Genomic DNA, 24457 nt, shown 5'->3' on the forward strand with positions numbered 1-24457 from the left:
ACTCCTCTTTTATTTTCCTTTCCATATACCATTTTTACCTACTATTTTCACATAACTTGATTTTTCAACAACAACCAACATAATATCAACACATAGCATGGATAGGGCACAATTCACACAAACCCTAACCCCACAAATATAGATTATTTTCCCCCAATGCTAAAACTATCTAAGAACTCACCTAGTAGAAGAAGAAGATGAAGTTGGTGGTGATGAAGATGACATGATGGTGGTGGTGGCTCCTTCCTCTTCTTCCTCTTTTTCCTTTCCTCTTTCTTTCTCTTTCTCTTTTCCTCTTCTCTACTCTTCTCTTTCTTCTTTTCTTTCTTTCTGATAACTCTTTCTCTCTTTCTACCTACTCTTCTTATACTTTTCTTCTTCTTTCAATCTCTACCACACAATATATATATAATATATATAATATCAAGTAATAATAAAAATATCTCAATTGATATTTCATCTTCCAGCACCAATTGACAAATTATTAATGTTACCAAAAATGTCCTCTCTTGTACTTAGTAATATTGGTCTGTCTCTTATTAATAATTAATCCCTTTAGATTTCACTGGTTACTCTATTGGTCCCAATTGACAACATTTAGAGCACATAGGAACTCCAATTGTTACAAATGATAATAGATAATTTACATAGGAACTCAATTGATCTCAACTGACAACTAATTGAGCATTTAAGGGAATATGGGATATTACATTACAATTTGCTCAATCAAACTGGAAATAGACTTTTTTCTTAAACTTGTTCAGAACTTGAGATGTCAAGCTCAGATTCTGATCCAAGTAAGAGTCTGAATCAGATCAGAGTCTGACTTCAGAGTTTGTTGCACAGTGGAATATAAATGCATAATTAAATAAGAGACACACAATATATCCTGGTTCATTTTAAACCGAGAGTAGTCCAGTCCCATTGCAGCACACGATATGTTCACTATAATCAATCATATTACAATTTACTCAATCAAACTAGAAAGAGACTTCTGCTCAAGCCATCGAGAAAGATATTTCATTGCCTAAACAACCTGTTCAAGACTTCTTGCTCAATCCCACAGAAAGAGACTTCTGCTCAATCAAACCCTGAAATGGAGCTTTTGCTTTGCCCTCAAGCATGAGACTTTAATGCTCAATCTATCTAGAAATAGACGTTTTGCTCTGTCCGCAAGCATGAGACTTCAATGCTCAATCTATACAGAAAGAGATTTATTTGCTCAAGCACTCAACAAGTTACATTTTTTATCAAGCACTCAACAAGAGACTTCTTACATATTCTAAACAGCAGTTTAGGATAGTAATTACAAATGCACTTGATACTCTTACCAATGGTGCATAGTTACAACACAGATTCTGATATCTTTAAGATTTCTAATATTAACAATGATAAGAAATCTTAAGACCATATTATACAAGCTAACAAATATATAAGAGTGTTATTGCTTGTATCAGATCCTCTTTATTTTGTTTGGTTCTGTTGACGGCTTATTCAAAGACTTCCACAGTATTTGAACCTTGAGCATATTTAGAGTTTTCGACCAACGTCAACGAACCCACATTGATCAACTTGACAAATTATCTCCATCACCTTCTTCATATCCTTGAACTTCCTTTTATATGACTAGGAAAATAGTAGTTGGAGAATTTGACATAACGAGCAGGCTTGTTAAAGAAGTATGCTAAGAGAGTCATTGGAGATTAGCATTTGGTATGAAGCTTTTTCCATTGAATAATAGCAACGCTCTCAGTACCTTTCAAGGCACTAGATATCTATAAACAGGTAGAGCAGAGTGAAGATGTCATATCTTTATTTCTTGAGTCTTGCAAAATAAAACCCTAGTAAACTTTGTCTAGAAATCTGGGGCTTTGATAAGACAAGACTGCTTTGGTATAATGTACGGATCAGATGCTCTTTAGTCTTTCATAAGTTGAGTTGTTATCAGATGTTGGGTCGAGACCAGATCCTGAAGCCTTCAGATGCTGATGAACAACTACAAATTCTAATCAATTTGAATCTGAATCACTTCTTTATGGAATTGAGTCTTTTGGGGTGTTTGAAACCTTGATATAGTTTGACTTCAGAACCTTCACACTTGAACAACTATTAGCAAACCATATTGTTATTTAAATACATTATTATCATCACCTTTTAAGGGCATGAACAAAGTTTGTTCCAACAATATCCCTTTTTTTTATGATGACAAACAAATGTATTTAAGAATGATGATTGATGATTTAATTAACACAGTCCAACATCAGAGTCTGAGGTTTGTAATCTCTCCCTGAGTTAGACAGTCCATTAAGGTGAGGTTTGTAAGCTCCTCCTAAGTCTGATAGTTCATTAAGACGAGGATTGTAAGCTCCCTTAACTCCTTATCTATGTTAATTGAATCCTATAATTTTAATCAACAAATTCTAACATCAGGGTCTGAGGTTTGTAAGATCGCCCTGAGTTCGGCAGACCTTAGGTTGAGGTTTGTAAGCTCTTCCTTTAGTCTGACATTTTATTAATGTAAGGTTTGTAAGTTTTCCTTAAGTTCTATCTTTGTTAATAAAATTAGTCATTTAAGCTCAATAAGATAAATTACTCAAAAGTATAAATAACATAAAGCTTATAACCCAAAAGTTGTTTTGGCAGAAACGACTTTGTTCAAGTTTTGATGCTTTAATCTCTTCTTAAATACTTTATGCATTCTCTCCACATTTATCATTATCAAAAATATTTTAAAAGAAAGAGAAAAACAATACAATTGGAAGAAAAAAATAAGAGTTTAAATACACATAATTATGAAAGAGTTTAAAACACTAAAATATTTGAAACAATTTAAAGGATTAAAAACTTTTTTCAAAAGAAGAAGACAACTTAAAACAATTTAAATCTTTTCAAGAATCTGAAAGAAAAGACAATGAACTAAAGAAATTATTTACTTCTTATGGTAAATCACTATCGTCTCAGTTTTCAAGGAGTAATTATGATCCAGTATGGCATGCTTGATTGGCCTTGAAAAATGTTGGAACACAGGAATCATCAGTAAGGGTGTTGCAAAAATGAAATTAAAATGATACAAAAACATTAAAAGACCAATAACTATTACCTTTAGTAATGTGATATTGCCTGTGACTTGCTTCATCTTCCATTTATAATCCTCTGATAACTTCGAGTACAATTAAACCAAACAAGCGGTCCCCCGGTTATACTCATCGATCTACTCGAAGTCCTCGAAGTACTGTAGGTAGACAAAATATGTATAATTGGAACTCTTGTCCATAAAAACAGTAGTGCTAACAAAACATAGCAGGTACGCTCTCATTGCATACGCTCTATGGAGCCCCTCCTGTTCGCCATCGCCTCTAGTTGCCTTAGCTCTAAGAATCTCATTTATAAATACCTTTTTCAAGAATACAAACCTAGCATGGCATCATATAGACTTTTCGAACTCCCTCATGGCATCCTCTAGGTCAACTCCTAGATAGTCTACCATCATCTCGAGTGCCTTGTCTCTGCTAATCTTCCCATGATCTAGAAGTTTCCCCCTGATCGGAAGATGCAACAAACACGACACATTGTCGAGTGTGATAGACATCTCACCAAGCAGGAGATGAAATAACGAGGTCTCGGTGTGCCATCTCTCCACGAATTCATTAAGCATCATGTGGTTGACTGTAACATAACTTGTCATGTACAAGTCCTCCATCCCAGATAGGGACAAAGCATCTCGAAACCACTCCTCTTTCAACTGAGGCAAGCCAATAACCTTCTGCACATGGTTAATAAACTTCAACGGATCACAGTCCTGCAGAAAAATAAATATATGTCAGAAATTTGTAATATAATGAAAAAGTAATTTAAAAAGAATGAATTCAACTAACTTTACCTCTTTGTCCCAAATATGTCAACAGTATGGTCTAGGTACAGAGGTAGTCATTATAACACCCTAAATCCCTAAACTTATATATATAAAGGATTAGTCGATACTTAAGGTGTTATCAATGACAACCCTTCAACAAAACATAGACATTTTGAAAACATGCAGTGGAAAATTAAACAGCATACAACACATGTCATTGTATGTTCACCTTCACTTAGGGTATCATTGCAACGGAATCATATTAATCACGGTAATAAAACATATTAACTTCAAATTGGGTCTTATAGAGACTTAACTTTCACAAAATGATTCAAAATGAATTTCAATATCCAACTTTTAAAAAGTTTAAAACAACTCAACATAATAGTTATTAAACTTCAACGAAACAAGTAAGTCGACATCAAATATAATAAAGAAAACATTGTTAACCCCTAGTGTTACAGAATCAGATCATAGCGACTAAAAAAATATGATAACTAATGAAAATAACTCTAAGAGCTATTTCTCACTCACAATAGCAACTCTACTCCTGAGTATCTGCAAGATGTCCATGGTGTACAACATCAAAGCAAAGGGGGTGGGAATTCACAAGAATAATTTAACGGCATAAGCTGCAAGGTAGAATTCAAACATCTATACATTCAACAAAAATCACACAACATCATTCTCACACCCAATCCATCAGCATACTCAAAGGAATCACATATTCATCACTTAAATTGTGCAATGAAACTCGCAACCTCAACCAGACTCATATGCATGTGGTACCATATCATCATCAATTGGTTCACTCAGGAACTGGGTTCACCCTGCTCGAACCCTGAATCCACCCTGCTCGAATTTGGGACAAGTCACAAATCCATCATGTTTGTGTCACTTGCCTCTTTCATCAACAATAATGATATGATGAATGTGTGTCACAACACGTCAATGCGACTACAACATAATGTTTAAAATCCTCTCCCGATAATAAACAAAGCATGCATTGATCCAACGATAATAGTTCTCCTCCCAAACTATCATCCTACAACAACATACTAATAATTCAACAACATAATTCATGCCCCTACAATAACATATCATCATCACAGTTCGCGACAATTAACAAAGTGTTATCATCACGTGTGCACATACTCACCATTCATCAAATAATTCATAGATTCAATTAAAATCATGTTTAGTCGTTAAGGAATACCAAACATTATTTGTAGCTACAGGGCCTAACAGTACCCAAGACATCCACAAAAGTCAAAGAATTGAAATCTTCAACTTAATATCATCAAAACAAGCATTTACGCCAACTGCAGACTCATTACGGGTTACCCGTCACTGTCGTGGCGCTTGTCGCCGACCTTAACATTTCAGAACATCACCTATGTGATGAACGGCTTGGAAAACAAGCCTGGGTAGTGTGACGTGTTACCCGTCACCAATGTGACGCCCGTCAGCGCCCTAGAACCTCAAGAATCTGTCTTCTCTAATGGAGGGTTCAATGCAGAACTCCTAATTCTCAATCCAGGCATACAAAATCGATCCAAAACATTACACATGTGTTATATATTCATCAATAACAACTAATTTCATCAAATCAACATCTTTAATTCATGGTTTTCATAAAATCATATTATTTTCAAAATCTTTCAAAATAGCAATAATGGTGAATATATGTTAACTCATCAAAATAGAATGTATCATACATCATAACACACAAATTTCATCATCAATCATCATCACATACAACAATTCAATCATCAATAACAAAATTAGGTTAAAATCTCAATGCCCTATTAGAGGTTAATGATTCATCAATTTTACCCCTCGTGCATATACCTGTTATTGAGATAGTTCTCCCCCTTACCTGATTATCCTAGAAGCAGTGCAAAATTATGGTTTTTGATTCTATAATCCCTTTCAAGTTCTAAGCATTCTCTTGCACTTTCTCTAGCATACTCTCAATTCTCCAATTTTGGTTATACGTACTGATAAAAACTCCTTAGACTAGGTTATGCTTCTAATTTATATCATTAGGATAAATCTTATTATAATTTTAATTTTGATCCAAACTCTTATTCCCTTTTTACTCCTTTCTCTCTTCCATTCCTCATAAATCAGACTTTGACCCCAAACTTTCTATTTTCTATTAAATTAAATAAATTTAATAAAACTACTATTTTAATTATTAAACTAAACTCTTTAATCAAACTATTACTCTCCATACTCTCACCTCAATGTCACACACCCTTCCCACCCTTATTTATTTAATATTACTCAATAATCAAATAAATACACTAAGATCATAATAAATCAAATAACTTTGATAAATAAAAAACTAGGGTGTTACAGCAATGGCAACTCTATAGGGTCTCCTTTAAATGCATGAGGTTGCATTGGCTCATCATTCTCAGCAACCTGAGATGACTTTAGCTTAGCAGTCTCATCAGTCGGAGGTGGCACTGGGTCATTAGCATGAGGTCCTTCTGGTCCCTAGGATGACATTGGTGCATCAGGTACCACCGATTATTCGGGTATCTATGGTGTATGAATAAGTGATATTTGTCGCCTGCGGGAGGATGAAGGCGGTGATGCATCGGTTGGTGAAACTCATCTTCTATGGGAAGAAGAAGATGGGGAAACATGAGCCCTAGAAGTAGATGTCTTTGTATGGCTAGACTGAACAGGAGCCTCTAAAACCTGATTCTTCTCTCTCGGCATTGATACATGTTGTGCAATCCTCTTGTGCCTCAATTTATCGTCTCTATCAACCATAATGTCTATAAGTTAATCGAACAATCAATACAAGCAATCATACAATCAAGAAAAGCGCAAAAAAAACATACTGATAATTTACTTAGATGCATCCCCGAGTACTCTAGGAATCCAAAAGTTGAGAAATTTCGGAGATGCATCTCCGAAATTTTCTGCAACTCTTAAGGTCTGTCAATGGCAGTAAGTTAGATAACCAAACCACAAAAATAATGGTTTGATCACTATTTTTAACCATCAAACATGTTCTACATTATGTATAAACTATCATTCATGCAATTTCTACTCATTTATTACCTAAATCATCAACTTCTACACATTTATAAAAATTTATAATTATGTGATCTAACGAGCTTCCCAGTCTCATGCAATTGACACTAAAAGGAGCAGAATTCACTCAATTACCTGTATTAATTATTTGTAGGTTCATTATCATAAGTATATAATGAATAACAAACAGTGAACTATGTAACATTAATTATATGGTACAATTAAAAAATGGGCAATTATTGAAAATTAAATATTTTCGGGATTATTTTAAAAATGTGACATTATATAACGATAAAACTACTAAAATATGTTTAATTATACCCAAAAAACTACTAAAATATGCTACGTTAAATACAAATGTATTTCTGTCAAAAAAAATGAAAATGTATTAACCTTTTTTTCTATTAGAGGAAAAATGAAACTAAAAAAATATATATTAATTGGAACACACATAACGAATTAATCAGTATCAATCTGATTTTTATTTTACAATGAATTAGTTCTAGTTGGTCACTCGCAAATGGCTTGAATATAACTTACATGATTATCAAAACTTGTCCCAGGTATATAGTTGTTACAAAAATAGGACATTTGACCAACCTGGTTCTAACCACCATACAAGGGATAATTAGTGGTTATTATTTGTAAGTGTTACATGACACATAAGATTATTGCATTTTCTGTTAAACTTGTAGCTTAACCATATGCATTTTCCTTTTTGTAAATGCTTAACTCTTGAGCAGAGCTGGAGAAATGAAGAACTGTGATATTGTCTGCATAATGGGTTTTCCCTATAGTGAAAAACCCCCCAACCATTTCAGGGAACCTAACCCTTGATGACATAACCAGCTTATTGAACATTATAAAAAGCTCAATCCCCGAGAAAGAAGTTATCATTAAAACCATCAAGCAATTTATCTGCGCATCTCCATAAGACTCGGAGGCTCACAAGTCACAATTGCTCTCCTCTTCTGGAACCAGACGCTAGCCTCTTTAGGAATCGCGACTCAAGTCTTTTAGCCCATAGACTCTGGTCAGCTGACTCGCATATTGGAAACCCAATTATGGCACACCATCTTAAATTCAACAACCCTATTGCAACTTCATCTTCAGAATCGTCAAATAATTTAAATATGTGTGACTCAGAAGCCAAATCCTCATCAAGAATGAATTCGTCCACAAAACTTCTCCTCTCTTTGAGTATGTTGCCATCTTCAGACATCATACGCAAACTTAAAACCTGCAATGCTTCTATTGCTGTATTGTGAAAACTTGAGTTTACATATGCAGAGAAGACATAGTCACATGTTGTTGGATCAGGCTGAACTTTTTCTTGGTGCATAAACTCCACAATAAACTCAATTACATCGATCCTTCCCTAAGTCATGGAAAAAATTATATGAAAAACTTACTAGGATAGACATTCTAAATTTGCTTCATAAATAGAAGAAAGTTAATATGTGCGCAAATGGATTTTTCATTAGAAAAAGTACCCCCACTGTCAATACCAAGTCAAACATAAAATAGTTAACAATTGCAATTTCTTAGGAAAATACCAGATTAGACAGTTTTTTTATAGAACGGCCGGGCATTGTTACTAAACTCTTGGATGAATGAATGGTGCATGCCATTTTGAGTTATCCAAAAACCACTCTTTAAACACGGTAGACTTTGGCTGGCCTATATCAAACTTTTATGGCTGTATTGTAGCATTACACACTCCTGAACTATATACACAAATTTGAAAGGGTTTCCTTTCTTTCACCTTTTATCCCCCTCCTAAAAAAGTACTAGTATGAAAAAAGATGAAATACCTTGTAACATGCTTGGCGGAGAAACGTGTTAAACAGCAGTACATCAAATTGGATGCCATCCAATTTGATTCTTTCCAGAACATTCAGGGCTTCATTAAAATTCTCATCTTCCAACAAAATCTGATGTAAACAGGTTCAGTATAAAGTTGGATACAAAAAGTTCAAACAATAAATTTAGTAGATTTCATGGAAACATGAGAACAGTTATGACACAATATGGCAATATGCACAACTGACATTTTGCAACATTCAAAGCATGGATCAGTTATGACACAATTTGAAGGATAGCCCAAAGTCAGCAGCAAGGAGACACAGCCTTTAAAGCCAATGCTTTAGAGTTTAGACACCAACCATTAAATGAAACAATAGTAAGTTAATGAGTTCTTTACAAGCAGTTATGTTAGGAGGATGGGAAGTCAGTAGTTATGATTATGTATAAAACAACCCTTATCAGTTATCAGTAGTAGTTATGATTTCTTTATCTTGATAAGATTTGGTATAGTGAAATCCTTGTCTGTGGTAGCTTTATTTTTTATCCATTAGGATACATTTCTATCTGTAATCTTTTTTAAAAGGCAAGCTCGGATTGGAAGGAACAATCAGGATTTATTTCTCGGAAAAAGTTGAGTTTGAGAAAAGACTGTCAGAGATGAGTCTGCTTTTGCCTTCACCATAAGCCAAAAGAAAGATTCTGCCGCACCTAGACCTATGACTCAATCCCATGTGAGGAGGGTTCATAACACATTTAGTCGATTTTGTGTATTCCAACTCCATTCAGCTTTATCTCTAAAGTTATAACTTATAACATAAAATTCTTTAAATATCGGATGCTATGAGCATGAGGAATTTAACTCGGGAGGGAAAAAAACATATTACCATATTCTATTTATAAAAACCTCAAATTCTGCACAAATGGGGTAAATAATATGCAAATGATGTACCAGCATAAATATGCAATACTAAATGCATGAATTTGTCACTACAGGTAAGCTACTAGATTTGTAGAAGGGGATTAAGAAGTTCAAAAGTTATTATAAAATCTTAAATCTGCACTATTGACTCTCTTCATATAAATCAAGTAAACTGCAAAAAAACTGACAAACGCATGATAATTGAATGTACTATAAGAGGTTAAACGGGAAGAACCTTAATGAGAGCAGTATATGTACAAGCCACTGGACAAAACCCTTCCCGTATCATCGCTGAAATCAACAAAGAAGCAGATCTATAACTTCTTATGACGCTACAACAGTCAATCATTATATTGTATGTAGTGGAATCAGGGTGGCAGCCACACAACTTCATCTTCTTGAAAATTTGAATTGCCATGTGGCTCTATATATCAAGGGGAAAACGTTATATTCCAGACAGACATGCATAATAACATCATTTCACACAATAAGTCTCAATAGAGAAGTAATGATATACGAGCCACTTACTTCTTGGGCTTCAACAAGATAATGCAACACTATGTTGTACATATCTGTTCCCAATGAAGGATTACTATATATGAAAAGATTCTCTGCCACATGCAAATATTGGATCAGCTTTCTTATCATCCCCTCTTCTCCAAGGGATTTCAACTGAAAAGAAACCAAAGAACATAGCCAAGTGAGCTTTATGAGCACTCAAACATTCTATATTAGCATTTTAGTTGCCTCTCTCACTAGTGTGCTTTGACACAGCTGCGCGTTTGTGTAGTGTGTAGATGAAAATAAGCAATTAATTATCACCAACAGTGACAACAGCGACAACATTTTTTTTATACAGCATAAGGTTAGAAACATTGATCAAATGATGCACGTGATTGTGCTATACCAAAAAACCAAGTTTCCCAATCTTATTTTTCTTTTCTATCACCCATCCACGGAAATTTCTGTCAACCATTAATACAAAGCACTGCCGGTCCAACATTGATCAAATGATGCACGTGATTGTGCTCTAGCAAAAACCAAGTTATTAATTGTGTTGAATGGGGGGAAAGACTAGGCTCTCAAAATGAATAAATAAATAAACAGTTGTGGAACAGAGAGTAGTCTAACGAATCCACACTAGGGTAAAACATTTTTTCAAATCATTTGCATCCTGGAACATGTTATTGACTACTCAATTGGTACCCTCCTTTCAAGCACATATTTAAGTTCTTCATGGATTCTAGCAGAAGGAATTCCACATAAGATTGCATCATCCTTAAATAATGCACAAAAAATGGAAACATTACGGAACTTACTAAAACTTTCAATGAACGATGACTATGCAGAAAACCGTTATTTGCCATATCCCTTTCTATAGCATTTATTCTTTTGGCAGCATCCACCTGTGACGACATATTACTGTCTTCGTATGGGGCATTAACAATACCAAATAATGAAAACAGAAGCTCATATGTTCTCATATCAGGTAAAAGTTTTATTTTCCTCATCTTTGCAAACACACGCACAGCCCGCTCAGGTTGATTCTGCAAAAAAAATTAGATAAAAATATAAGCCAGTATAAGCACCGAAATACAAGAGGGGTTTTGGTAGAGATAGAGATAGTTCACTTTTAAATTCAGTTGCTCAGCCTAATAGGGGCTTTCGTATGCAGCCTATTGATGAAATGAATGAGAACTTAGCATGTCATTACAACAAATTCGAGCCAAACAAACAGTAACCAACATAATAGTAATAAACAGACATTCATTTGTTTGAGGGGTCCTAATTTATTATACTGCGCTAGAAAATTATCCAAAGTGCAGAAATTTATTGTAGAAATATGTATAGGAATACAATAGTTTGAGTTTCCTTGTTTCCTTTTTCTGTAACCTAATTGCTATTCTATTGTGCTTCACCTAGTACTACCAGATTCAATAATATAAGTAGTATCAGAAGACTCAAATATTTTAGGGTTTCTCTATGATCCTCTCTTGGCATGACATATCAAATATAGCTATTTTGATTCTTTAGGTAAAGTAATAAAAAGCAGGATTTTGTTTTGAAGTTTCATAATTGAGCTCACCAGTGCATCACATGATGCCAGCAAAGCATTATAAGGATGTGGATACAAGCAATCAGAAATCTGATTCAGCAAAGACTCGGCTAAGTCTAACTGTAGTTCTCTGCTGAAAGAAACTGAAAGTGTAGCTAGAGTTGAATCGTATAGCTTCAAATTCTCCTGCTGCATTTTTTTAAACTACAATAGAGAAGAAAATAGTATTAGTACAAGAAAAATACTCTATTAGAAAAAGGGGCATCAACAAATACAAGGTCGTAAATCTGTGTCACCGTATGTCTCAACCAAATTCCAATTCACTTGGTGTGGGGGTCTATTTTAATTAAAACTGAGTGGGTGGAATTTCTGGTGGAATCCCAACGGATAGCAGTCCACTCAAACAGTAAATTCAAAAAATAATAAAAGGTAGCAAAACCAAGTTAACACAACATTGTAATAGAACTCACCATTCTCATGGCATCCCCAAAACTTCTTTGAGAAACAACTGCTCTAATAATGCCGTCATATGTATGGCTGGATGGCTGCAAACCAAGATTTTGCATCTGAACAGAGAAGGGCCCTTCAATATGTTAGAATACAGAAATTTCATGTTGTTGTATATTAATGAAATTCCCTTATACTTCAACAAATGCATGAAATACACTTATACTGAAAAACATTAAGGAGAATATAATAAGCAACGGCTTCATTGATATTCATACATCATTTAGAATCAACCAACAGAAGCTTTCAATAATGAAAATCTTAGAGGTCTGATTTCTGAACATTTGAAATGTGATATAATGACAGTGTAGATGTAGAGAAACCTCTCTTGGTTACAATACTTAGACTATTGGAAGAGCAAATCATGAATTCTGCAGACCCAGTATAACACGGCATACAACAAATAACATTTAACAGCTTTGTCCAATGTCTACCTGTAATATAAGCTTCCAAGCAAGCATATAGTTTTTTTCTTTTGCACACCCATGTATTATATCATTAAAAGACCACCTAAGAACCTTCATAAGCAGTGAGTGATTTTGTCCATTCAGACCATTTATTTCAGTATTCTTAGCTTTTTCATCATCCATACAAATAAATTTCTGCTCCTTACTTGCAGAAATAGTGTCTGGTGAAAACAAACTAGGAGAGAGTATGCAAGAGTCATGTTGTTTGCTCTTCCTCAGGTCCAATATGGTTGAGCCTAGCCCGTCATTTGCAGGAACAGGGATGTCCAATCTAGTAGAATACAACTTCCCATAAACTGTTCTACCAATAGAAATGTTTCCCTTCATGGCTAATGCCACCAACTGTTGTAGTCTTCTATTGGCAGATTTTAGATCTCCCAACCTTGTAAATGACCAGATGAATTTACGCAGAGCAATGATACTCATACTATAAAGCTTAATATACTCCCGCCAAATTATATGGACCGCAGGCAAGTTTTTCTGTAAAACTGCAAGCTGAGAAACAGGGTAAGACAAATGATACTAGTCACATAAAAAGCATTAAAAAAAGACAACATATTCAAGCATAGAAACACATTATCACAAAATAGCTAATGCAATAAATTAATCGTGTGCTATTACTTGATTCCGTACCATTTAAGAGTCATAAAAATTGGCAATACAGAGTCTCATTTTCTGATTTCTTGTCTTAAATTCACTACAAGTAGACAAATGGATTGTTGGAATAAGAAGAAAAAATGAGATGGCAAAGATTGAAGTTGGCAATGCATAGTCTCATTCCCTTCTTCTCAATTTAAGACTAAGGAGAAAGGCAGAAAAACTGATGGGCGGTCCAGTCAGAGAATATAACAGTGATGTTTCCCCATCCTTCGAATAGATAATCATTTTATTTAATAAATTCCATGGTAATGAAAATTGGGTTTAAGAGCAAAGGAGGAAATAGCACATCCTGAAACTAGCACTCATAAGAACACGCATCTTGGTCCAGATCAAGTGCTTAGTAATTTCACATTGAATCGCATACTCAAACATGAAAGTTCTTTCAGAGACTTAATAAGGATCCGTTGGTTTTAGAATTTTTTTTATTGCTTTCAAAGTTTAGCTCAGAAAAAACAATGCAAACAAATTTTAATTTCACTTTCTCGTAGTCAGGTAGTTTTTGTAATTAAAATTGCAACAGTAAATAGAAACAAAAAAAATGAAAACCATAAAGACCCTAATCTGTTAAACATTAAATCGTCTAGGTATAAACAATAAGGATCTTGAGAAGTAATAATACTTTTTATATGCACACCTTCAGAAGTGCGGTATACGTAACTTCACTCTTTCCTATCATTTGCTTTTCCATCAAGTCCAAACATTTTCTTGCTTGAATTAAATTCTGGATTTTTGTGCAGGAGCTTAAAATACTATTGTACAGTGGAAGACCTGGATAGAAACGCCGATTTTCTCCAAGAAAATCCATGATACTAAAGGCCTGAAAAAAGTACAACAAGAAGACAAGAATAAAGTAAAACTCCCATAGCTGAAGTAAAGGTGTTCACTAATCACTGCCTCAGAAATATCGGTTTACATGCAATTCAATGCTACCACAAAAAATAGCAAAATGTGTAATAGTGTTTTCAGAAAAATCTACTAGTTTTTTTTCAAGGTATAATTTCCCTAAAAACATAATGGACCTATCCAATATCAACCATCCCTCAACCCTCCCCTTCTCTTCATTAAGAAAGCTAAAAGAAAAGAATGTAAAGGAACTATATGCTTAATTATACTATTACAGAAACGAGTAGTTTACCTCTCCCATGTAAGCCCCTTTACAAAGGGCCCGTGTCATAAGAGACGAGCTTGTGTTATTAATGTTAATGTCCTTTAACTCCATTAATCTCCAGATCTCCATAACAAACTGCATCAATTCAAAAGGAAAAATGAATGAAGTTCGCATGTGCAATAAAGTCTGCTGTAACTCAAGATCAAAGAATTACGAGAATAGCATTTATACTCATGCATAAAAGAAAAATTGAAATAATGTTGCATGCTTTCAAACCACACACAATGAGCATAGAGTTGCAGATTGTAACAGAGCAGTGTGGATATGTTTATGATCATAGTGGAGCTAGTAGATAACACATTGATAATTATCAACAAATACAATTCAGACGCCGGATAATCTACAAGAATTGTCAAGGTTCTAATTGAACAATTGCTAGAATGACCATTTCCTCCCAGAGGTTTCATAAATCCGTGCTCGAAACAAATTTTAACATATTAAATTTTGGTTACCGTCTCAATTGGCATACCATTGGATCAGGAGATTGTGCACAGTACTTAAAAATATCAACAAAATCATTGACGGATAATGAGTGGCTTCTGCGACCAAAATCTCGAAGTAAGTGGGAAGCCTTTTTTCTATCACCGGAGCGGAGTGCCTTGACAATTTGCAGTTGCATAGACGATCCTGCCACAGGTTCCATAAATCCAGGACCTGCAATATAATGTGCGTCATCATCCCCTATGTCAATAAGAATAATATGTAGAAACAAAATCATTGAAAAGATAAGAGTGTGCTCAATTACCTGTGGTTGAGGTGGTGTGGTTTCTATAAAACTTGATTTGAGGTTTCTGCAATGAAATGGAATAGAAGCGTTGGGAAAAGAAACAAGATGTAAAGAAAAAAGATAAGATAGATGAACATACATATTGGTAATGATGCCACTTTGATTTACAAGTGGAGATTGAACGCAGAGCAAGACTTGCTCTGAGTCCATGCTTATGCATACTTCCAGTTTCCCAGTGAAGACCGGACGGAGAACCTAGCAATAGCTGCAGATAATAAACAAACAAATAAATATCGAAAAGTCGAAGTGAAACATCACAGCATAGCTTATCAGAGTTAAAACTATCAGTTTTTTTATCAATTAACATTAACCCCAAACTCACAGAATGTACCGCAATTCACAATACCTTCAGTAGGAAGAAGGATTGGTTGCGGCGGCGTGCCGGCGTGCGTTACCGGATTGGCGAAGCAGAAACGAAAGCGATTGAGAAACAGAGAAAGGGCACGCGCGTGACGGGAAGTGGAGGTCTGGTACTACTTCAGCGGGTCATCCGACTGACAGGTTAAACCCGATCTATCCATTTACTCCGGTTTAACTGATAAACGGTTTTCAAAGCATGTTCGAACCTAAACCGGACCCGGTTCAATCGGACAACTCAAAGATTGTTATGGTTTTCTTAACGATATTTCGAAAATGAGTTTTCACTACGTGGCAAAATAGATGGATTGGATCGATATGGATTGGATAGTTAATGAATGGATCAAAATAATCCATTAGTCCATTAACAATCCATTAGTCCATTAACAATCCCCTAAAAGTTTTTTAAAAATATCAAATCCAATTCATCTATTAAGAATAAAATTCATTCAATCCATCTATTATCATATTTTTAATGGATGAATATCCATCCATCCGTTTTTTTTTCTTTGAAATTTTTTTATTCAAAAAAATCACTTATTCTTTTAAAAAATTTATTTTTTTCAAAAAGTTTTTTTATTTTTTTTAATAGATTAATATCAGTTTTTTTCGAGAAAAAATATTTTTTTTCAAAAAAAAATATATTTTTGTATTTTCGTAAAAAATAATTTAAAAATAATTTTTTTTTATTTTCGAAAAAAATAATTTTTTTATATTCGTAAAAAAATAATTTTTTTATATTCGTAAAAAAATAAAATTTTCAAAAATAAAATCAAATTTTGGTATTTTTCAAAAAAAATGATTTTTAAATTCTTGAAAAAAATCAATTTTTTGTATTTAAAAAAAAAACATTTTTTTTCGAAAAAAAAGATTGATTTTTTTTTCGAATTTTTTTTTTAATATTTGAAAAAATTTATTTTTTTAAAATTAGATAAAAAAATTCATTTGATCATTAAAATGTGTTGGATGGATTGGATCAATCCATGCTTATAAATGGATAGATTGGATCAATCCATTAACTTAATTTTTATGTAGTAGATGGATTGGATGGATTTTTTGATGGATGGATTGGATGAATTTTGTTTTAATGGATCCAATTGCCACCCCTAGTTTTCACAACATGACTTTTGACAATTTCACATCATTTATCATTTAAATAGGAGATTTCTTAATGCACTATATATGTATTTACACACCACACGAAAATATTAAAATATCTCTCAAATTCTGGAGATGCATATCCGAACACACCAACTTCTGATTAAACGTTAAAATATTCTGGAAATACATCTTCATAACAATTTAAAACGTTGAATCATGCATCATACTCAGAAGTCATTGTACAACTTTATTGTATCGGAGATGCATATCTGTTTATTTTACGGAGAATCTCTGTAATATATCAGAACAAAACTCTTCATGTTATGTTTTGTTTACGTGTATTCAGATGAAGATTTAAATCATACAAGCGATATGCAAAAAATGATGTACATAAGTCTAGATGGTCCAAAAATGCCATATATAAATAAAAGACCAACAAATGTAAAAAATAGTCGAGAACAACGATAAAGTAGCATGATGTCCAAATAAAATACAATTCATATTACTACTACTATATATCAATGCACTATTGTGTATGTCGGACTACATCGCTTATGTCTCCTCTGTCAACTTTGCCTCATCAGCCATCAACTCTCATATCCTCTAGCGATGTCTCTGATACATCCATACCTCATATGCCTTCGTTATAATGGCATCTAGGATCTGCCTCACATCAGACCCATTAGGGGAAGATACATTTGCCAATGCTTGCTTGCGCAATCTCTACAATACAACGACGTATAGGCAAGACATCCTCAACATGATCTAACTATGCTTGCTCCTCCCCTAGTATATCCTGATGCGCTTCCCTCAGCGAATCTCCTAGAGAAGCATGCACCATGTATGGATGTGAAACCTTGAAGAACCATCTGATATACCCTTCGACGTAGCTTTAGTCGCTCACGACTATGATATAAGTGTAGTCAAAGCAGGATGAGCATAGACAACATGATGTTTGAGAATGGTATGAGTGTAGTCAAACTGCCGCCTGATGCACTCGGGCAGATGAGGAACAGTGAGACACGATCTGCAGGCCAACCATTCAGAGTATAACATTATCTCGTCAAATGGTTGTGTTTCACGGTGATCGACATAGTTGTTGAAGTGTATGTCATCGGAAACCAAATGATCAAGATACACTCTTAAATACTCATTCACATGGTTCCCTCTAAGCGTGGGGAAAACAGTAGCATGCAGTATATCCTCAGTGTAACTCTCAACACTCACCCAATCGAAGATGTGCGGGAAGTGATGGAGGATCCAAGCCTAAAATGAAAAGTTTGGAACACACGAATTAACAATAATGGATTTACAAAGATGAAATGACAAATAAACATTAAAAGACCAATAAGTATTATCATCAGTTATGCGACAATGCATGTGACCTGTTTCATCTTCCATATACAACTATCTCTCAACTTCGAGTACAGTTAGACCAAACAAGCGGCCCCTCAATTGTACTCGTGGATCTCCTTGAAATCCTAGAAGTACCGTAGGTATACGACATTTGTATAAGTGGCACTCTTGTCCATAAAAACCATAGTGCCAACCAAATATAACAAGTATGTTCTTATAGTATGCGCTCTATAGAGCCCTACCTACTCGTCATCACTCATAGCCTGATGTGTTCTCTAGAGCTCTTCTATATATACGGGTTTTAGGTATTCAAATCTAGCATGAGCCCCCTAGTCATATCCAACTCCTCATTCACCTCCCATAGGTCAGCCCCCGGATAATCTAGCATCATATTGAGTTCCTTGTCTTTGATAATCCTCCCATGATCTAAGAGTCTCCCCTTGATCGAAAGATGTAACAAACACAAGATATCGTCGAATGTAATACACATCTCATCAAGCGGGGGATGAAATGACGAGGTCTCTGAGTGTTATCTCTCCATGAATACATTAAGCATCTCGTGGTTAACCATAGTATAATTGGTTATGCAGAAGTCCTTCAATCTAGATAAGGACAAAACTTCCTAAAACCAATCCTCATTTGACTGAGGCAAGACAATAATCTTTTGTCAGTGGTTAATAAACTTTTACGGATCACACTCCTAAAAAAAATAAAAAACAATGTTAGATATTTGTCAATTATAATTAATGTAAACAAAAAAGAATGAATACATCTAATGTTACCTCTTCGTCCCAAATATGTCTGACAGTATAGTCTGGGTTCAAAGGCAGTAATGACAAATATGAATGGCCTCTTCCAAATGTCTTAGGCTTAGTATTTATAGCAGTCTCACCCTCCGGAGATGGCACTGGATCAACAACATCAGCAATTGGAGGTGGCACGGACTCATAAGCATCTACAATAGGAGGTGACACTAGTGAATCGGGTACCTTAGGCGCCTGAATATGGGAAACCTGGCGCCTGCATGAGAATGGAAGGAATGATGCGTCATTAGGTGAATCTTGTCTCATACGGGAAGAAGAAGATTGAAAAGCATGAGGAGAAGCACAAGCCTCAGAAGTATATGGCTTTGCATGGCCAGAGGGACCAGGAGCCTTCGAAATATGCTGACTCTTCACCCGCTGCACTGATGCATGTTATGCAACTCTCTCGTGCCTCAGTTTATTGTGTATATCAGCCATTATGACTGTAAGTTAAAGTAAAACATATAATTAGTGCGGGAAAACAACACCACAAGCAAGAAAATAAAAATAATACTGAGAAAATTTCGGAGATGCATCTCCGAAATTTGGGAAACTAAAACATTGAGAAATTTTGGAGATGCATCTCCGGAATTTTTTGCAACTCAGCAGTTGCGTCAATGGTGTCAATGTACCCATGCAATCCCAAAAAAGATGCTTTAATTTCTACTCATTTACAAACACGTAATACACTATGTATAAATTATCATACATGCAATTTCTACTTATTTCTAACCTTAATCAACAATTTCCACTCATTTACACAAAAACTAAACAAACTTATCAAAAACTCAGAAAACTTACAAATTTCAACCTTCCTTCAGGGTTGGATGATGTTTCTGATGTTGATTGAAGTTTCCTTGAGCTTCGTTGATTGATGAGAAAAAATTTGAGAGAGTTGAATATGGTTTTGAGCAAAATGAGAAATGAAGAATGAGAAGGGTCTGACGCGATTTAACCTCCAAAATATTCCAGAGATGAATCTCCGAAATATTTTAACATCAAATGAGTCTTATGTGCGTCCAGAGATACATCTCCGGAATATGTGGGCAATTATGTATTTTCACGTGGTGGCTAAGAAACATATACAGTGCATTAAAAAATCTCTTTTAAATACGACGTTTTGTCTAGGGGTATACGTGAGTCGGTTTTTGTTGGGTTTAGCCAAACCCAATACCCAATCGATATAAAAAATTTCTGATTTTTATGAAATAAAATAGCCACATGTTACACTAATGGGTCGGTTTCGGCAAATCCACTCATTTTTTAGTTGAGTTGAGTTAGGTAGTAGGTTGCTCAGATAATTTTTCTGTTTTATTAATATTAAATGACTAAATGATGAGTCATCATATTATTTTTATAAAAATTACTCAATATTTTTATCTTCTTAAAAATATAGGTAATCTATTTTTACTATCTTTTAGCATCATAAAATAATAAACGACATCGTCAATTAATAAAAATTGTCATAAAATACTAGTAACAAACTAAAGTTGCATAATATAAAATTGTATTAGTATCAAAATAACTAAAGAGTGAAACATTTAATTAGTTAAAGTAATTGTTCACTAAAATAGTATGTTAAAATACTAAAATTAAGTTAATATTTGTCAAAATCATTAAAATTATAATAATAAATATTTGATTAGTGTGTCCGTGGTTTTTTTTTTGGGTATGGACTCGTTTTTACCCAAAACACAGTTTTTAATGGGTTTTTTTAGTTTTTAAAGTCATATTCACCTAATTATCCGACCCAACTCAACTTTTTTTATGGATTTTACCAAACTTTATGGGTTGACTCAACCCATGTACACCCTTAATTTTGACAAATTAACATCATGAGTTTTATTTCCATTATAACGCTCATACTTCATTCACTTTTGCGCTATACGAACTTAGACAAATTTCATCTCCTGCCTTCAAACTTCTTTTATTTACGAAACAATATTCATCCACTAAAACAAGCTTGGAAACATCATTTCTTCCATAAATGAAACTTAAATATTTATTTCATTAATGAATTTCGGAACTTCGTTATGTCTTCTCTGAATTGAACGAGGCATAAAAAGTATGGTTTCAACTTAGCAGCGTTATTTGTTGTTGTTGTGTTAGGTAAAATGTTATTATTTAATGATTTTATTTATTTATTTCGTTGTTGTTGTTGTTGTTTTTGTTGTTATTGTTTAACGATTTTATTTATTTATTTTGTTGTTCTTCTTCTTCGTTTCTTGCTCTTGTTGTTATTTTTGTTGTTCTTCTTCTTCTTTTTGTTGTTGTTGTTGTTGTTGCTATTATTTTTGTTTTTGTTGTTGTCCTTGTTTTTGTTATTGTTGTTGCTATTGTTCTTGTTAGTGTTCTTGTTGTTCTTAGTGTTCTTGTCGTTGTTATTATTCTTGTTGTTATTATTATTGTTCTTGTTGTTCTTGTTTGTTCTTGTGTTAAAAATATTTAATATTATACATTATGATGAAAGTTATCAATGTAGTTAGGCAAAACATGTTGCAAAAATAAAAAATGTTGATAGACATTTCACCAGGGGTATTTAAAACAACCGTTGTTATAGGTAACACGTTTTCCAGTTTTCTGCCGCAGACATTGGACTGTGGTTGTAAATAACTCACATACAATCACACCTTAACTAACAACGGTTGTTCATCGTTGTTTGTAACATCCTGGATTTTTATCCAAGATATTTCTTCAAAGTTTATTTATTAAAATTTTATAGTTTTTTTTTAAATAAAATATTTATAAAGTAGAATATTTACAATATTTTAAGAATAATAGTTAAAAAAATTATTTATTAAGTGTTAAAATAATTACTATAAAATAATAATAAAATAGTGTATCACAACTATTTATTTATTACATAAAATACTAAAAATTACAAAAATTATATATGTCCCCGTGCACGCTTCAAGAAACATATTCAATCATTCTTTTTTCATTCAGTACCTAAAATCTAATTGTAAAGAGTCAATTTCCTTTTCCATATTGAATCATACTCATCATAAGAAAATTGTCCTACAACAATAACAAAACTTCACCAATTCAAAATACAATTATTAATTCTTTTATCTAAAAGATGATTGTTGTATATATCATATGAAATGAAATGTGACCATAACAATTACATGAGACACAAATGATCCGGATAAACATTCAAATGAGAAAAATGACACACATGCTTCTGCCACAAAAGCTGAAAAACGTCAATATAAAACTCATTCCAATTGAAAAACTGTCACAAAAGCCGAAAGTCGTCAATATACTGCAAGAACACCAATACACACAGCAATAACTACAACACAATAATGGGTACGGTAATAACGTAGACACGTAAAACAAGAATGAAAACCCGTACAGAAATACCGATGATACATATTATAAGAACGAAGACTTTTACACTAAGAACGATAATATGATGACATGTACCACAAGTATCATGACACATAGAACTACACACTACAAGAACCGACAAGAGCGGTGTTGAACATTGATGAACATAAATATTAGAGTTGATGATGAACGAAAGAGAGAGACAAAGAAGATGAGCGACTGAAATAAACGATAATTTTTTTAAAGAGAGTATGAGAAGTTTTAAATTAATAAAATTTATATTTTAACGTTTATTTTTTAACGAAAACTTCATAAAATATAACAATAGGAATTATATGTGATGCTTGAAAAAAGAAGAAGTTGTTTTTGTTTTGATATAATTCATAGAAAGTTATTATAATTTCTTCTATATATTATTAACATTATTATTTATATAGAATAAGAAAAATAATTTAAAAACAATATACATAACATTAATTAAAAACACAATTGAAAAACAAATATATAAGGTGTGTTAAATTTGCTAAAAAATGAGGGACATGATAATTTCTTTTGCCCCACTGGGTGTTGTAGGAACTAATTATGGATCAGATCTTGAGAGTATACTCCTCTCACGATTTTAGCTTCAAATCTTGTTAAATGTAAATTATTAGAATTAGCAGGTTATTATTATGTACAACAGTCCCACATTAGCTTCCAATACTCTTTACTCTTGTATATATAAACAATTTGTATCTTATTATTGATCGATCAATGAAACAGTAATCTTTCTTCTTTCTTCTTCTTCTTGAATGCAACTGTTTTTCATCTTCTTCTCTTGTTGCATAACCAACTTCTTGGTGCATAACAACAAGCTCTTTCTCTCATTCATGATGAGTTTATGTACTGTTAATATGGTATCAGAGCTATCTCAGCTCTGGTAGCCATTGTTCTCCTTCTTCCTTTTCTTCTTCCTTCTTGTTTCTTTAACTCTGCAACAATGGCTGCTCAGAGTTTTACGGATTTCGCTACCAACTCTGCTAACCCTTACTACCTGCATCCGAACAAGAATCCGGCTCTTGTTCTCGTTTCTTCACCGCTCGATGACAAAAATTACCACACCTGGTCTCGCTCAATGCAAAATGCGTTGATCTCCAAAAATAAGGACAAATTCATCTACGACACTCTTCCAAAACCCTCTGTCTCAGACGTTCTCTATGCGTTGTGGATCCGTTGCAACACGGTGGTTCTTGCGTGGATACAACGTTCAATCTCTGCACCAATTGCGCGCTCAGTTCTATGGATTGACACAACTGCGAGCGTTTGGAAGAATCTGCAGATTCGAATTTCTCACAATGACATTTTCCGCATATCTGACATTCAAGAAGACCTCTACATGTTCCTCCAAGGTACCTTAGACGTATCCAACTATTTTACTCATTTGAAAGTTCTATGGGATGAATTGGAAACTTATCGTCCAATTCCATCTTGTTCATGTGCAATTCCCTGTTCTTATGATGCTTCAGAATCGATTCATTGATATAGGGATCAAGATTATGTAATTCGATTTCTTAAGGGTTTGAATGAGAAGTTTACTCATTCCAAGAGCCAAATTATGATGATGAATCCATTACCTGACATTGATAAAACCTTTTCTCTGGTAATTCAGCAAGAAAGAGAAATGAATCATGTTAACCTTGCAGTTATTCCAAGTGTTGGCAATAGTGAAGAGAGCATAGCCTTGAGTGTATCTCATGATGTTCAGCCAAACAAATTCAATTCATACAGAGGTAAATATCAGGGTACAGCTGGTTCAAGAGGCCAAAATCATGTCTGTACTCATTGTGGAAGAAATAACCACACCATTGATACTTGTTTCATCAAGCATGGGTATCCACTAGGATTCAAACACAAATCCAAAGGTAATGGCTTCAGTTCTCAGCAATCTGCAACAACTAATACTGCATCAGAGGTAACTGCATCAGGTTCAAGTTCCAACACTCCTCTTATGGCTTGACTCAAGAGCAATACAACAACATTTTGGCACTGCTTCAACATTCACAACCTGTTTCCACAGCCAATTAAGTGTCTACATCTCCTCTTGTGCTAAATTCCTTATCATCCAATGCCAATGGTAAGCCTCATTTCTTGTGGATCCTTGATACATGAGCTACATACCATATATCCTTTAATCTTTCAGCCTTTAATAGTTATCATAACATTGTTCCTATATCTGTCACTCTACCCAATG

General features: G+C 34.0%; 1 protein-coding gene across 1 annotated transcript; it reads right to left on the reverse strand.

The window, feature by feature from the left end:
* Nucleotides 1-7323: 7323 nt before the first annotated feature.
* LOC127092065 (pentatricopeptide repeat-containing protein At1g76280) lies at nt 7324-15837 on the reverse strand. Its single transcript, XM_051030846.1, has 14 exons — nt 15624-15837; nt 15357-15482; nt 15236-15281; nt 14960-15144; nt 14458-14565; nt 13957-14139; nt 12630-13157; nt 12159-12254; nt 11719-11892; nt 10952-11179; nt 10161-10304; nt 9868-10056; nt 8722-8841; nt 7324-8285 (listed from the first exon to the last, which is right to left on the reverse strand). The coding sequence occupies exons 2-14, from the start codon at nt 15435-15437 to the stop codon at nt 7860-7862; spliced, it is 2508 nt and encodes an 835-aa protein (XP_050886803.1). The 5' UTR covers nt 15438-15482; nt 15624-15837; the 3' UTR covers nt 7324-7859.
* Nucleotides 15838-24457: the final 8620 nt, after the last annotated feature.

Source organism: Lathyrus oleraceus, chromosome 6, assembly GCF_024323335.1.
Source record: "Lathyrus oleraceus cultivar Zhongwan6 chromosome 6, CAAS_Psat_ZW6_1.0, whole genome shotgun sequence".
NCBI lineage: Eukaryota > Viridiplantae > Streptophyta > Magnoliopsida > Fabales > Fabaceae > Lathyrus > Lathyrus oleraceus.